This window comes from Entelurus aequoreus, linkage group LG03, assembly GCF_033978785.1.
Source record: "Entelurus aequoreus isolate RoL-2023_Sb linkage group LG03, RoL_Eaeq_v1.1, whole genome shotgun sequence".
NCBI lineage: Eukaryota > Metazoa > Chordata > Actinopteri > Syngnathiformes > Syngnathidae > Entelurus > Entelurus aequoreus.
The window spans coordinates 32,731,879-32,749,695 of record NC_084733.1 but is presented as its reverse complement, the minus strand read 5'-3'; the positions used below and the strand labels follow the sequence as shown (position 1 = coordinate 32,749,695).

The window sequence follows — 17,817 nt, the reverse complement described above, 5'->3', positions numbered from 1 at the left end:
CTAATGATCTATTGCTAACGATGGATTCTGATGCTTCATCTATGTTGCTGCTTCTTGATCTTAGCGCCGCTTTCGATACTGTTGATCATAATATTTTATTAGAGCGTATCAAAACGCGTATTGGGATGACAGACTTAGCCTTGTCTTGGTTTAACTCTTATCTTACTGACAGGATGCAGTGTGTCTCCCATAACAATGTGACCTTGGACTATGTTAAGGTAACGTGCGGAGTTCCCCAGGGTTCGGTTCTTGGCCCTGCACTCTTTAGTATTTACATGCTGCCGCTAGGTGACATCATAAGCAAATACGGTGTTAGCTTTCACTGTTATGCTGATGACACCCAACTCTACATGCCCCTAAAGCTGACCAACACGCCGGATTGTAGTCAGTTGGAGGCGTGTCTTAATGAAATTAAACAATGGATGTCCGCTAACTTTTTGCAACTCAACGCTAAGAAAACGGAAATGCTGATTATCGGTCCTGCTCAACACCGACATCTATTTAATAATACCACCTTAACATTTGACAACCAAACAATTAAACAAGGCGACTCGGTAAAGAATCTGGGTATTATCTTCGACCCAACTCTCTCGTTTGAATCGCACATTAAGAGTGTTACTAAAACGGCCTTCTTTCATCTCCGTAATATCGCTAAAATTCGTCCCATTTTGTCCACAAGCGATGCTGAGATCATTATCCATGCGTTCGTTACATCTCGTCTCGATTACTGTAACGTTTTATTTTCGGGCCTCCCTATGTCTAGCATTAAAAGATTACAGATGGTACAAAATGCGGCTGCTAGACTTTTGACAAAAACAAGAAAGTTTGATCATATTACGCCTATACTGGCTCACTTGCACTGGCTTCCTGTGCACCTAAGATGCGACTTTAAGGTTTTAGTACTTACGTATAAAATACTACACGGTCAAGCTCCTGCCTATCTTGACGATTGTATTGTACCATATGTCCCGGCAAGAAATCTGCGTTCAAAGAACTCCGGCTTATTAGTGATTCCCAGAACCCAAAAAAAGTCTGCGGGCTATAGAGCGTTTTCTATTCGGGCTCCAATACTATGGAATGCCCTCCCGGTAAAAGTTAGAGATGCTACCTCAGTAGAAGCATTTAAGTCTCATCTTAAAACTAATTTGTATACTCTAGCCTTTAAATAGACTCCCTTTTTAGACCAGTTGATCTGCCGTTTCTTTTCTTTTCTTTTCTACTCTGCTCCCAACCCGGGGTGGACCGCTAGCCTGTCCATCAGATGGGGACATCTCTACGCTGCTGACCCGTCTCCACTCGGGATGGTTCCTGCTGGCCCCACTATGGACTGGACTTTCGCTGATGTGTTGGACTTTCACAATATTATGTCAGACCCACTCGACATCCATTGCTTTCGGTCTCCCCTAGAGGGGGGGGGTTACCCACATATGCGGTCCTCTCCAACGTTTCTCATAGTCATTCACATTGACGTCCCACTGGGGTGAGTTTTCCTTGCCCGTATGTGGGCTCTGTACCGAGGATGTCGTTGTGGCTTGTACAGCCCTTTGAGACACTTGTGATTTAGGGCTATATAAATAAACATTGATTGATTGATTGATTCTACTCTGTATGATATCTAATGTTTGGAAAGCATCACGTGGTGTTGCAAAGCTTTATCAAATACCCTTAAAGGGGACATATTATGTAAAACCAACTTTTCTTACTAATTGGTACTTGTTTTTGTGCTTTTGGGATCTGCATAGGTCCAGATAATTTGAAATCAAACCATGGTGGAGATATTTATCAATCAATCAATCAATAAATCAAAGTTTACTTGTATGGCCCTTAATCACAAATGTCTCAAAGGGCTGCACAATCCACAACGACATCTTCGGCTCAGATCCCACATCAGGGCAAGAAAAAACTCAACCCAATGGGAACAACGAGAAACCTTGGAAGGGACCGCAGATGTGGGGATCCCCTCCCTGCGTGACCAGTGCAATGGATGCCGAGTGGATACAGTTAATAATGTGAGAGTCCCGTCCATAGTGTGGCCAGCATGTAGACGCGTCGGGGCGCAGAGACGTCACCGACTGATGCATAAGGAGTGGTCACCTCGGGTCCCGACTTCATGTGAAAAAATCCTGCCTTTCTTCATATTTCCTCCAAACGAGCCATTTGGTAATTGTCTCATTAGTGACGTTTTTTCCAATTGAAAGGTTAGCGGATATCTCCAAATATGGTAAAAATGTTCCCAAAGTGCTTTGCACGAGTCTGCCATTGTAGTCTAAACTGTAGTCTATAAACTTCTTCTTTTTCTCTATTCTATTGTTGTGGAGCAGACTGGCTTGTACATGCACATGCATCCTCAGCTGTTGCCATTTCTAATACAAATTAGCGTTTAGTTCTAACTATGGATCTAACGGTATCAAATCTCACGGTACGAAGGCCGGTATGTTTCTTCTCTCGTATTAAGGCCACAGTACGATATTATATGTCCAAAAAACAAGACTTAAAACGTTATAGTGTGTAAAATGAAGTGGCAGGAATGTTTAGGAAAAACACACTTACTGTAATTGAACACAAACATTATGGTAAAATGTTCTAATCATATTACTGCAAACATGACTTTTTAAATGCAAAGAATTGTGCAGGGATATCCACTGTTTCAAACAAATATTATAAAAAAAAAACTTACAGTTGCATGTCTTTAAAATGACAGTGTAAACATCCAGTGTAATAAGTGTAAAACAATTATGTTCACTTTAGTGTCTTTCAACTTTTACTTTCTGACAAGCAGTGTCCTCCACAGTGGACATGTTAATATCAGTCTGGAATATGTTGTGTGTTAGAAACGTTTCACAATTTCACTTTTAATAATGTAAATACAGTGTTTCCCATAAACTGCCAAGATACCTGTGGCGGTGGGGGCGTGGCTATGGACGTGGTCACCATGACATCGAGTAATTTGCATAATTTACTACAATGATTTGATTTTCTCTAAAAAGGCTCAAAAAATGTATACTTACTAATTAATAATAACAGTTTTGTTTTAAACGTCCATCCATCCATCCATCCATCCATCCATCCATTTTACAATATAATTACAACACTTTATGTACATATTTATATACAGATTTGAACAATAAGTTTTTCACTGAAATATATTTATTAATTGTGGTTCTTACAAAAAATATATCTTATAAAATATAAAAGCTAAAATGTCTCAAAGCTCTGCCCCTTTAATTAGTGCATACTAAATAATTTAACTTTAGCCTACTACTACAACCATATTATTTACCAGCAACATAAAGTGAAACAGAGGCAGAGGTGTCCTGCCACAGTCAGTAACAAATAAACAGAAAACAGTAGTGGTGGTAGATAGACACAGAGCTTCATCAAACATCTGATCCACTGAACAAAGAGCTCCAAAAATCTTGAACTTTAGACTGCCATCAGTTTTACTCCCTACACTTAACCATGTGTTTCCTACTGCCTGTGTTATGTTTCAACTAAAGGGGAGGTGACGGCGACAGACACTAGATGGCAGTATGAACAATTACTTATTATGTATATATATATTCAATATATATAATAATAACAAACAATACTAATAATATAAACTAAGGAAATGGAGTGTGAACTAGATCCAAAAGGGAATGAGTGTGTGGTGTAAGACTATGTGTGTAGTTAACTGAAGTGTGTTACCAAGTGTTGACGAGAGCAAACGGGCAGTCCATGGGGCAGGCAGGTGATCCGGGCGAGAGAGAAGCGTCAGAAGAAAGTCCAAGCGGGAGGTCGAGAATCCAAAAGGCAGTCCGGGGGGCAAGGGAAACAACAAGGGATCACAGGGGAACACGGGAAGCGCTGCGGGAAGACAACAAGAATATCAGAACAATGGAAACATGGAAGTCACAGGGAAGGAGCGAGTTCGCGGGATGGAAACCAGATACAGGACGCTTACAAGGGTAAAGAAGACTATACTCCGGCGCCGCCTGGCAGGTTGTGCGAGTTTATGAAGGCAGCTACTTCATTAACGGCAGGTGTGCTGATAGCCGGTGATCGTTTGCAGCTGGCGGCTGCCGCGGGGCGGAGACGCGCACGGCGCGTTCCTGGCTGTGCGCACCCGTGGGCGTGTCCCTAGGTGCGCTCACTGGAGCGCACAGACGGAAGAGAGGCGTTGGCAGGAGTCTGAGCCGTAACAGCCTGCAGACTTTGCACCCTTTGTTATATACACATGTTGTGTTTCTAATATAAATACATTTAATAAAGTCAAATACAAATAAAGCAACAAGAGAAGTATCCTACACTTCTCTTTTGTAAAGTAAATCTGAACAGCCGATATGGGCATCTACATCAACTATATGATTTGCCTGAGAAGCTGGAGAGGTCAAAAAAAAAAAAAAAAAGTTTTTTTTTTAAATTTTTTTTTTAAATTTTTATTTTTTAAATTTGTGGCGGACGTAATTCTTTCGTGGCGGGCCGCCACAAATAAATGAATGTGTGGGAAACCCTGAAATACCTCACAACTAATGGTTTCAAATATCTTTTCTGGATGACAGTTAATGAGAAGGCGACTTGTCCTAGGTGTACGCTGCTCCAGCCCTCCTGCGACATTGGGAGAAACAAGCAGTAGAAACAAGAGTGGATGGATTGAGCATTTATCAAGTAGTTTTTCAGTTTCCTCATATTTCCCGCGTTGAAGATTTTTTCGGGTGATTACCTTTGTCCGCTGCGCCATGACCTGCTGGCTGTGTGTCGCCTTGGAAATGTTTGAAACAAAAGTGACGCGCTTTGCTTTGCATAACAGACGTTTTTTTTTTACCTCCGCCAAAGAGGTTATGTTTTTACCAGAGTTTGTTTGTTTGTTTTTTAGCAACATAAATCAAAAAGTTATGAGTAGATTTTGATGACATTTTTCAGGAAATGTCCAAAAAAACAATTTCTCTCATCGACTATGAACACACTTCACTTCCTGCTTACGGCGGAGATGTAGTTTCTTTTCAGACCCTGCCAACGCTAAAGCGCCAGAAAAAACTACACACATTTTTTTTTGATACCGTCACGGTATTATTGAAAAGACTTTGAAATTGAAATGCTGCAGTATCTTTAATACTGTTACACCTCTAGTTCTACCTTATATCTGTCAATAGACTCCATATGGAAGCGCTAAAAACTACAAAATGTATGACAGGCAGAAGACACAGTCGAAGTGGAGGCACGTAAATAAGATCGTCCACAAGAGACAGCCAGAAAAAAGCTTGAAAACAGTTTGTAAAACAATCTTTTTGACCAAACAACCACCATTATATCTTTTGTAGACTGCAAGGAAGGGTTTTAAATGTAGACAAAAATCATAATATGACCCCTGCAAATCTCTCACATGATCTTTTTTTTATCAAAACATTCTAATGATCCTATTTTTTGTGGTGTCTGAAACAACTACTTTGTGAATCTGATGGTTTCCTCACCCATTACTCATCTCATGTCTTCTCAATATGATTCTGATGGTAAACAGTGTACAGTAAACTGCCATTTTAACGCTATATATTAATTTCTTATCTTGAAAACTATAATGTCCTGTTAATCTGTCTGCCTGCATTATTAGAGAGAGCCACAGTGGAGGTCCGGAGGCCATCGAGCTCAGTGAGCTGAAGCTGCGCGAGGAAGCAAGCCATCACACGTCTCCTTCGCTGCAAACCGTGGGAGCGCTCCTGAGAGAAGCATGCAAGAACCTGCCGTCCATCCGGGGCTGCTTTCTGACTCACCTGGCCCACATGCAGTCATCCGTGCTGGTGTCGCAAAATGCTCTACTTGGCCGCAGCCCCTGGATTAAAACCCACCTCCTCCCAGAGCTGACGGGTCCCATTCTGCCGTTGGACTGGCCTTTCCTCCCGCTCGTTAGCCTCTATGAGAAAACAGGGGCGTCTTGTGGTGGAGGGCTTGTTGTAGATGAGCTCCCACATGGGGCTCTCCAGACGGTCACCCAATGTTTGCAGTGGCTGCTGGTGCTGGAAGTCTGGAGGGAAGAAGCCCTAAAGGTATGTATCCTTTTTTGTCCCATTTATTCATATAAAATGTAGCCACCAAATTTATAACGTGTTTCATTTGATCATCTTTAGGTGATCCTTCCAGTCGCAAAGCTGGCGCGGCTGTCTTGTGTATTCCTGTGTTCCAGTGACTTGTTCCTGGAGAAACCCATTCAGAAACTGACATGGGGTCTGTTCAGGCTGCTTACCAGGTTAGATTTACAAAAGCGTACTCATCTTCTTATTTCCTTATACGGTAGCATGCGTTTCAACAGAAGTCGTACCTAATGGCAGAATGCCACACATATCCCACAAAAAAAGATAAACTGAAAGTCCAGCAAATTGAACAAAATGTTATAAATAAATGGGACGACATGGCTCGGTTGGTAGAGATCCGTGCAACAACTTGAGTGTTCCTGGTTTGATCCCCAGCTTCTGCCATCCTAGTCACGTCCATTGTGTCCTTGAACAGGTCACTACACCCATGCTCCTAATGGGTCATGATTAGGGCCTTGCATGGCAGCTCCCACCAGCGGTGTGTGAATGTGTGTGTGAAAGTGGAAATTGTGTCAAAGCACTTTGAGTACCTTGAAGGTAGAAAAGCGCAAGTATAAGCCATTTACATTTACCATAAATAAGTCTTTATAATTAATTAAATGTCTCATTATTAATTTGAATTTGAATTAAATTCAAAAATGTGTTATTAAATGTGTCATTAATTTAACATAAAAGTTTGTTCAATCACTTAAAGGCCTACTGAAACCCACTACTACCGACCACGCAGTCTGATAGTTTATATATCAATGATGAAATCTTAACATTGCAACACAAGCCAATATTTAATATTTCATTTATAAAGTTTTAAATTTCCCGCTAAACTTCCGGTTGAAAACGTCTATGGATGATGACGTATGCGCGTGACATCAATCGTTGAAACGGGAAGTATGCGGACACATTGAATCCTATACAAAAAAACTCTGTTTTCATCTCAAAATTCCACAGTATTCTGGACATCTGTGTTGGTGAATCTTTTGCAATTTGTTTAATGAACAATGGAGACTGCAAAGAAGAAAGTTGTAGGTGGGATCGGTGTATTAGCGGCGGACTACAGCAACACAACCAGGAGGACAGAGATGGATAGCAGACGCGCTAGCCGCCGAACTCACCTTAACTTCCTCCGTCTCGCCGACCGCATCTGTGATCGGGTGAAGTCCTTCGTCGCACCGTTGATCGCTGGAACGCAGGTGAGCACGGGTGTTGATGAGCAGATGAGGGCTGGCTGGCGTAGGTGGATAGCTAATGTTTTTAGCATAGCTCTGTGAGGTCCGGTTGCTAAGTTAGCTTCAATGGCATCATTAGCAACAGCATTGCTAACCTTCGCCAGGCTGGAAAGCATTAACCGTGTAGTTACATGTCCATGGTTTAATAGTATTGTTGATTTTTTATCTAACCTTCCAGTCAGGGGTTTATTTATTTTGTTTCTTTATGCAGTTAAGCCCGATGCTATCACGTTAGCTCCGTAGCTAAAGTGTTTCGCCGATGTATTGTCATGGAGATAAAAGTCACTGTGAATGTCCATTTCGCGTTCTCGACTCTCATTTTCAAGAGGATATAGTATCCGAGGTGGTTTGAAATACAAATCCGTGATCCACAATAGAAAAAGGAGAGAGTGTGGAATCCAATGAGCCAGCTTGTACCTAAGTTACGGTCAGAGCGAAAAAAGATATGACTTGCACTGCATTCTAGTCCTTCACTCTAACGTTCCTCATCCAAGAATCTTTCATCCTCGCTCAAATTAATGGGGTAATCGTCACTTTCTTGGTCCGAATCGCTCTAGCTGCATTGAAAACAATGGGGAAATGTGAGGAGACTTTCAACTGTTGACGTCACGCTACTTCCGGTACAGGCAAGGCTTTTTTTATCAGCGACCAAAAGTTGCAACTTTATCGTCGATGTTCTCTACTAAATCCTTTCAGCAAAAATATGACAATATCGCGAAATGATCAAGTATGACACAGAATGGATCTGCTATCCCCGTTTAAATAAAAAAAAATAATTTCAGTAGGCCTTTAATTCACTATTTCATTATTAAAATTTTTTTTTATGATTGGATTTATTATTTCAAGATTTAATTATTTCTTTCAATTATTTCTGCTTTCACTTTATTTCATGAACCTACGTGCCAGTGCTTCATGAATTCCTTTTCTCTGTCAAACCATGTTGTCAAAAGTCAGTGGGCGGATCCTAACACCTAATACCTGGAACGTCCACTTGTCTGTGGAATTTCGACTAGAGAAGCTGGTCAGTATCTAGGTCTGAAAATGCGATACTAACTCAATAACTTTAATAAATTCCTCTACCTTGATTGCTACACGCTCTGGGGTTAAGCAGGGCTTGCTTCCACATACTCCACAAGGTCTAAAATATTTACCAACAACAAAAGTACAAGTATATCCTCCCTCGCCGCCATGTTTTGAGAGACTTCCAGGCTTTAGACCAAAGCAATCATTGAACTAGATTCCTGTTAGCCCTACCCACTGACTTTAATGGGTGAGTTTGACAGATATAATTAATTCATGAAGCGCTGACACACAGGTTAAAAAAATAATGAAATCACTAAACAAATAATTAAATAATTCAATATTGAATTAATTAACTGATGAAATGTTCAATTACATTAAATAAATTAATGACACATGTATTAACACATATATGTATTCCAATTATAATAATGACACGACACATTTAAATAGTAATTTAAAGTTGTATTTATTTAATTAATTTTGTCCCACTTGACCCTCCATAAGCATTAGACCACCTTTTGGTTTAATGCCAATCCATACTAAAGAGTAAGTATAAAAAGGAGTTTACGACAAATACTAGAAATTTAGGATCAATACTGTAATTTATTTTACAACATACTGTTGTAATAATGTAAATATATTGTTATAGTACAACATATGATGTACAATAATATAGTATTGTGTAATAATGTAATATATATTCTTTTAAGTGGTATTATTTGTGTGTGTGTAATACAATATGTAATACAAATGAAGGCCTTACTAGTTCTAATAAATGCCTGGTACTCATGAACTGTGGTCATCATCGCCTATAAGAAAAGTTACTATGATGATGTTAAACCACATTTCTCCTACATGCAGGCCATCCAGGCTGGACTCCTTGGACCTGAACATCCCTCCCCCAGGCCTTGCATCCTTCCAGGATTTGTATTCGGCCCTCTTGACTCAGTACGAAGCCGTGTCCTTTGGAGATCGCCTCTTCGGCTGCTGGATTCTGTTGCCCCTGCAGAGGAAATTCAGCACCCCCATGAGGCTGGCCGTGTTCGGGGAACATGTGGGGATTCTGAGGTCACTGGGCGTCACTCCAGATCAAGTAATAAGACTTTATGTTTTTAATTTGCACTTTTCCAATCTCTGATTGCTTCTTCAATAACATTTTGTGTCTCTTTGATGGAAGCTTTCCATCGCAATGGAGCGCTTCACCTCTCCGCCTGAAGACTCCCTCCCTCTTGTCCGTCTCTACTTCCGTTCGCTTGTTACCGGGAGTCTGAAGCCCTGCTGGTGTCCTGTCCTATATGTGGTGGCTCTGGCTCACGTCAACAGTTTTGTCTTCTGCCAAGATGCTGCCGCACAGGTACACTTATCTAATAACAAGGTCATGTTGTTGTCTGTCCCTTGCAGGCCAGCGCTCTCTCAATACTTGCCTTTTTATGTTTTCATATTAAATTGTTCTTGTGGGATTGGTTGCATTATAAAACCATATAACATCTGGATCAGATCTTTCCTTGTAAATGTGGTAAGCTTTTTGTAGTTCTATGGTGTGTTATGCAAAGATATCAGTTATGCACTAAACCAAATCCTCATGTTCTGCATAAGCTCTCTTTAGGAGTTCTTTTTAGAGCTTTACCCTGCTGCCATGTTATAACTACCGTACTTGTCAATTTTGCGGTCAGTTACATTGTTAGTTAAATTTAACAATGGGTTTTGGGATGTTTATAGTGTATGCTTGTTTGGAATGCAGTTTTATAAATTTGCTTCTAAAATCACGCATGCATTCATAATTTTTTTTTTACTGGAGCTTTTTGATGTTATTTCTCTTCATCCATTCCAGGAGGTGGATGCAGTGCGTCAAAACATATTGAGGAAAATCTACTACATGACAGATGAGGTAATCATTGTGTGTGTGTGTGTGTGTGTGTGTGTAGAAAGGGGTGTATATCCATGATTTTTCTCTTCACTTGTGATGACGCATACTGTGTAGTGTTTATTGATGGAAAACACCAATCTCATTGCTTCTAACATAACTTCTCAATAATTTTTTTTCTCTCCACTCTTCATGAAACATTCCTTGGAAAAGTCTTTCAATAATAACAAGCTGTACACAACATAAAGAATATAGTGGAATAAATGAAATATTTCACAGCACAAACATAACACATTTGTACATTTGGGACATGTTTTGAGAGGCATTAAAATTAAAATAGATAGCACCAATGTATTTTTGACAGCATAAACATATGCGACATATTTGTTGACATTTGCATGACATCACCAGTCAGAAAGTGTATGTTTCAATTCCCTAAAACTAGGGAAGTCCTTACAATTTTTTTATTTCAACTTTGAGTATTGGCTGATACTGATATTCATCCGATATGATATCAGCAAAAATCAAACGTACTTTTATTATTTTGTAGTGTGGAATGTTAGAAAAAGCCTGATCAAATGAAATTAATCAAACCGTGAGCAATGGTAGGTATTAAAAACACTAACCCATTTATTATTAACAGTCTGGAATTGACTTATGCTGTTTTTAAGTTTAAGTATAGTGGTAATTTTTTTTTGGGGGGGGGCGACTACTACTGGCCACAATAATTGATTAAGTTAAACTTTTAACCCAGTAAGTTGAATGATGTGGACACGTTTCTTACTGGACACTTTTTAATACGCTTCTGCCTTGGAGACTATGTATCCGTAAGTAATATGCAACTATAATTACTTGATACTTGTTTGTATTGACAAATGTTGTGCTTGGACTGCAATATTGTTCAATTAAGGACACTTATTTCTTATGTCTAGCTTGTGAGCTATTGTGTGTTGTGCAGCTGCTATCTTTTAGTAGTTTATAGCCTACCATGTTTAATTTTTGTAAACAATTACTAAAATACAAGAAAAGACCAACCATTTGTGCATATTGGAAGACATTTGGCTGTTTGCAACATGCTCAGTTATATTCTTTAAACCAAAAAACATAACAAAAACTCCACAGGCTAACTTATGTTAATTATTAGTTTAACTGAACATACTTTTTTTAAACGACTATATAGTTCACAGTTACTAATTGTATTGAATACAAAATCCTTGTAAGCCAGAGGAATTTTTCTGGCGTGCAGGCTAATCACTCATTAATGTCTCGTTAACACGTACACGCAGGGAGCGCGCGCACATATACAAAAGCAGTCCCAGAGAAGCAAATAACTAGCTAATGTTAGCTAGCCAAATTGCTATCATTAGCTAACAACACACACATCGCCTTAATAGATCAGACTATAATGCTTAAAACACAAGTTAGCTCCCTCTCGGCATTTGTTTTAAGGTTGCAAACAGCCCCTTTAACTGGCTTTTGAGCTTTGCACTAGTAAACGCGCTGCAGCCCTGCTTGTATCGAAGCGCTTGAATCGTAGATTTTAGTTGCAAGCGATATGATACAATACTTGTATTTGTATTTTTATTTATTTATATTTTGCGTGGCTCGGTTGGTGTGCCAGCAACTTGAGGCTTCCAGGTTCAATTCCTGTTTCTGCCATCTTTGTCACAGGCTGTTCCTTCTAAGCTGCAAGCGTGCACATTTGCGCACTGCTTCCACATCTGGCCCACACGGTAAATCTTAAACTGCGCAAAATTGCAATCCAACTTACTAAGTTTAATACAACCAGTGTTCCGCGGCGGGGCTTTCCTGCGCTGCTGCCAATGATAAGATGCAGTTCACAACACGTGTTTCCTTACACAGCCAATCGATGCCATATGCAGATTTACTGTCGACGTGCCTACGCGCTTCACGCACTGCACATGTTGACTTTTTTTTTTAGGTTTGTATGTTGTGTCGGACTTATAAAGAGGTAATTGCCGTGGTGCCAACTTTTCATCAGCTAATGGCAGAAACGGCAGGGAGATCAGGTGACTCTTTTTCTCCGCGAGTTCTGTGATCACTTGGATGCTGGTTTTCCAGAGGATCGATGAATTGGAAGAACAGTCTGCAATTGACAATGAAGCACTGAGGTGACATTAATTTTGAATATGGATCCACATATAACATACATAAAGTTGCAAGAAACACGTCAATAATGAATAAAGTAAAACATGTTCTAGACCAAAAATCCCTACATATTCTCTACTGCTCACTAGTGTTACCATATCTGAGCTACTGTGTAGAAATATGGGGAAATAATTACAAAAGTACACTTCATTCATTAACGGTGTTACAAAAAAGATCAGTTAGAATAATACATAATGTTGGATATAGAGAACATACAAACCCTTTATTTATTGAATCAAAAATACTGAAATTCCACGACATAGTGAATTTACAAACAGCTAAAATTATGCACAAAGCAAACTATAACCTGCTACCCAAGAATATACAACAATTCTTCTCAAAAAAAGAGGAGAAATATAATCTTAGAGAAAAACGTAATTTAAAACATTTGTTTGCACGTACAACACTTAAGACCTTCAGTATATCAGTATGTGGAATTCAATTATGGAATGGATTAAGCAAAGCAATCAAACAATGTACTAATATGATACACTTCAAGAAACTCTTCAAACTTAAAGTGTTTACAAAGTACAAAGAAGAAGAACCATGACAAACATTCTCAATTTATTTCATCCATCCATTCATTCATTCTTAAAGTAATCTTACTTATCTCATCATATGAAATATGACTTACTTCACCAATTATTATTATTAAATTCTTACTATTATTTATTTATTTATTTATTTTTATTGTGATTACTTATGGAGTTTATTGTGAAAAAATTGTGAACAGGAAGTGAACAAAAAGTTTTGCAACTGTTATGTAAAGAAAAGGGGTAGGATTAAATAAGCTCTGCTTCTTCCTACTCCTTTTCGAACATGTTGAAAAGAAACTGGAAATTGTGATGTATCATGTTGTATGCTTGCATGTTCGAAATAAACTCAAACTCAACTCAACTCAAACTCAACATATTGGCAAAGAAATATGAGGCCATTCTCCACCACCCACATATAGAAGCCAATAACAATATGCTGAATTCAAGTACATCATGAAACAAAAACTTAAACAATGATCAATCAGCACATTTTCAGATATGGTGGCTGCAGGAGCTATAAAGGAGATCTCACAGCTTGTAGATATTTGTGCTACATTTCAAGCATCAAGTGTGAAAGAGGTCTTCAGTTTAATGAATCGTATCAAAACAACATGCAGAAACCATCTAAAAGGGACACATTGGGACCAGCTGGTGTGCATAAATTTAAACAAAAAGCAGACAACATCATCAACCTTGACCAAAGTTTATCACTGGAGAAATGAAAAGGACAGACATTAGATTTATTAGGACTTTTCATTTATAGATATTAATCATTAAATGTTGTTATACTAGATGATGGGGAGAAATGCAAATAAAAAAATTGTATTGTGATACAGTTGGTATGAATTAATCTGTAGATTAACTCATAATAAGAATTAATCTACAAGGCACCCATTTAGGTCCTACTCTTTTTTTACAATTTTTTTCGTAATGTAATTTATGTGAGTAAGGTGTTGCTGTAGCTTGCTTACTTCAGATGCAGTCAGTAATCAATTGTTCAACTTATTTTGGTATACTGGTGTTCCTCAAAGCTCCATTTTAGGTCCTCTCTTTTTCATCATTTGGGCTATTCAACTCGCGAGTTTTGTTCCAAAAACTTGAGAGACTCACATTTTTGCAGCAGATTCTTTAAAACACTGGAGGGCTGTCATAGAGATGATCTTTTACTAGCTTTTTTTTTTGCAGAAAGCCCTTAAAAACAGCAAAGCGCTATTGTAACTCTGACAGAATAGACCAAAATCAAATGTCTACTGTAGAGGAAGCTGGTTCTTCTGAATATTCAAAATAAGATCAATAGTAAAAGGAAAAGTTTGGCTCCAGGTTCTTAGCTTTCTGGAATTGTGGGCCCCAAAACTATTAAGTAAATATCCCTATGCTGCAAAGTTCATATTTTTGTTGTAAGTGGACCAAATGATGTATATTAAAATCAATCTAATATGAATTAATGCTGTACCGCTAGTTTGATTATTTTATTAAGTCATGTAATTTGTAATAATGTCACATTTTGAATAATGGTATGGCTACAATGTGCACTTCTGATGTCGCTCGCATGGGTCCACTGTATGCTTGGGAAGTTTGTGGGTTTGCTCAGACACAAACAAAAAATTAGAGGGAACATTGGTCACAGTCGTTGTGTCCTTGAGCAAGACACTTTTCCCACCTGCTCCCAGTGCCATCCACACTGGTTTAAATGTAGCTTCAAGATGTAGATAATGGGTTACACTATGCAAAGCGCTTTGAGTCTCTTGACAAAAAAGCGCTATATGAATATAATTCAGTAATAGGCGGAAATGGTTTCCCTTAGCCTGCTTGCCTGAATGGAGACACTGAGATACTTCCTCTCTCCTCTTTCCCTACTTACAGATGAAGGCATTCTGCTTAAATACTTCCTGTACAAATATGTACACACTCATTCCTCACACACAAACGCACACTGCTCCTCAAAACGCTGCGTCTGTCTCCGAGGTGTACTGTATGATTTTGTCCACTTACTGTATGTTTTTCATCTTCCACCCTGTCCTTGTCTCAAACGCAGGTGTTAAAGAACCACTTGCTGCTTTTCCGCCAGGCCAATCAGGACTCAAAGTTGGGCTTCGATACTTACGCTCAGTTGCCTCCCGTAAGAGCAAAGCATCTGGAGAAAGTTGTGGGTCTGCAGAATGGCACCTGCAACGATAGAGGAGAGGAGCAGTGATGGGGAAAAAAGAAGCTTGGACTTGTCAAAAGTGGACTTTGGAGCAGGTGTACTTTCCTCATGACCCCATCATGTTTTTCCCAACTTTCTGGCTTTAGTTTGCAGTGATTATTAGCATCTCAGACGGCGGAATTATGATTATTAGCAGGATTCTGCCAAAACTACTTTTACACTTGAAATAAATGGAAGAGTATTTGTCATTTCTTAGCAAATTGTTGAGGAATCCTGATGACAACATTTTGTTCCGTAGTATGTAATCCATCCCACTGATATACTCTATCATAGATTAATTAATGTGTATATTTTTAACCATACTTGACATCTAAGCATAGGTCAAAGGTCGGGCTGCACAATTTTGAGAAAAAACTTAATTGAGATTTGCTATTTTTACATTATACATAAAAATGCATAAAACTGCGACAATAACGAGGGAGGAAGACATGATACTTTTCGACTGTCAATCAACATATTCTTGACTTAAAAAATATTTGGCTTTATTCAGACTTGGAACTTTTGTCTACATCATGCTCTTAAACTGAATAAATAACCAATACAAATGAAAGGGACAAGCGGTAGAAAATGGATGGATGGAACTATACAGGGACTATAATGTAATGTAATCATAATAATTATTCAAGAAATCATATGAGAGGATGTCAACTTTTATTTGTCATTACTATAGAATTGTTTATCATTGTACTGTAATTGGAAGGTAACAAACAAATAACCAAAATGGACTCTAATTCATGTGAGCAAAAATGTAACTTCAATAACTATTAAACATCTTAAAGTGCATTTTTTTCCCAGTTGGAGATACAAGGTTGGACGTTGTCTTTTTTTGTTTCAATCTTGTGATCATGGCTCATATTGCCCATCCGATTTGAAGTATATTTGAAATATTACCACAACGGGACATTTGGCTTTGTAATCATATTTTTATGCTCCTAATTTTTGTTACTTTGAAGCACTTCTTACTGGCGAGTCTCGACGAGGGAGGCTCTTTTTGCTCCCTGTGTATATAAGCGAGGGGTCTCTTTCTCAACCGAAATAAATATTGTGAATGACTGAAAAGATAAATTACTGTGTTCAAGTAATTCTAGTGTTAAATAAACACGCTCAGGTGCTGACAGCGATGCCGAGAGTGAGACGTGTTTTTTTTCTGTTTGAAGCTAGAGACGAACAAACGCGAGGCCTAAACAATTCTGATTGGCGAACATGACTGTCACTCAAATGCCGCAGACTGTGGAGAACAACAAACAAACAAAAAACAACCTTAGCCTTTTGTGGTTATTTATAGCACTCACTAAAACCTTGATGTCGATTCCATATCGATTAACTGTGCTGACCAAGTCAAAGGTTTATTGCAACTACAATTCCCCATTAAGGCACATTTGTAATTGTGTTCTGCTATGTATTGTTGTAATCGGCTACAGACGCCGACAGCAATGTGGCTTGGCAAAACTAATAATTTATATTTAAAACCAACAACCATCCAGACTGTGTCTCGTTTTCTTTATAAGATCAGAAGAACACACAGAGCATTTCTATTGTTGCTAACTAATTATGACTGCAACTGACAAAGACTCGGATCTTTTCAAGCTGAACCATCTGCTGCCACTGATGGAAAATGCCCATGAGGGTCTGATTTATTTTCCAAAACATAAACTCTGCTTTTTTCCCCAGTGCAGCTGAGGTAGGCTCTAGCCCACCCGCGATTCCAGAAGGGACAAGTGGTAGGAAATGGATGGATGGTGTGCTCTCGCTCCCCCTGCTTGTGCTCTGACTAGAACCAAATGTTGTGATGGGATGATGCCAACTACAAGACATCGACTCTTATGTAACCCATTAGGCAGCCCACAGTATGGTGGAGCCTCAATTTATGAACTTAATTGATTTTTGAACAGGCCGTGAATAGAAAAGTTGGTATGTTGAAGCAAATTTCTAAATATGAATAATGGGTTCCAGCCTTGACAAAAGATAATGTTGTGTTCCCCCAAACAAGATTACGGTATGTAAATAGTCACTTGGCTTCAGGAAACGTAAGCCAAAAATACTTCTGATTTGAAATGTTAACGAACCAAAATACATTGTTTTGATTCAAAATTATATAGCTGTTATAAAACTGAGCCTCTCCTAACATTTAGAGCAGTGATCCCAACCCTTTTTGATGCCGCGGATGTGACCTTGCCATACAGTAATAATACAATATAATGATCAAAAGTGTCAGGATTTGGTGAGCGTTGCTTGTAGCGTGACCCCAAGGATGTAGAGAATGGCAGGCGGAATGCAGGTAAAACAAATGTAATTGTCACAGGAAGCAGGGAACAAACAAAAGTAGCACACCAAGCAACAGTCTACAAAGTAAATGGACATGCACCTGGGAATAGGTTGATTGGCAACACTAAATTGGCCCTAGTGTGTGAATGTTGTCTGTCTGCGTTGGCCCTGCGATTACGTGGCGACTTGTCCAGGGTGTACCCCGCCTTCCGCCCAAATGCAGCTGGGATAGGTTCCAGCATCCTTCGCGGCCCCAAAAGGGACAAGCAATAGAAAATGAATGGATGGTTATACTTGTATAGCGCTGTTCTACTTTCAAGATACTCAAAGCGCTTTGACACTATTTCCACATTCACCCACTGATGGCGGGAGCTGCCATGCAATGAATACGACCCATCAGGAGCAAGGGTGAAGTGTCTTGCTCAAGGACAGAACGCATGTGACTAGGATGGCGGTAGCCGGGGAT

The 17,817-nt window shown here is 39.2% G+C and overlaps 1 protein-coding gene across 1 annotated transcript in view; it reads left to right on the top strand.

The window, feature by feature from the left end:
• The window catches only part of rpap1 (RNA polymerase II associated protein 1), a 40,287-nt gene extending 23,726 nt beyond the window's left edge, over window positions 1-16,561 (top strand). Inside the window, exons 22-27 of the mRNA XM_062041634.1 lie at window positions 5,588-6,020; window positions 6,102-6,220; window positions 9,173-9,404; window positions 9,489-9,665; window positions 10,143-10,199; window positions 14,916-16,561. Coding sequence (XP_061897618.1) covers window positions 5,588-6,020; window positions 6,102-6,220; window positions 9,173-9,404; window positions 9,489-9,665; window positions 10,143-10,199; window positions 14,916-15,074 — 1,177 coding nt within the window. The 3' untranslated portion in view covers window positions 15,075-16,561. The remainder of the gene's footprint in view (window positions 1-5,587; window positions 6,021-6,101; window positions 6,221-9,172; window positions 9,405-9,488; window positions 9,666-10,142; window positions 10,200-14,915) is intronic.
• Window positions 16,562-17,817: the final 1,256 nt, after the last annotated feature.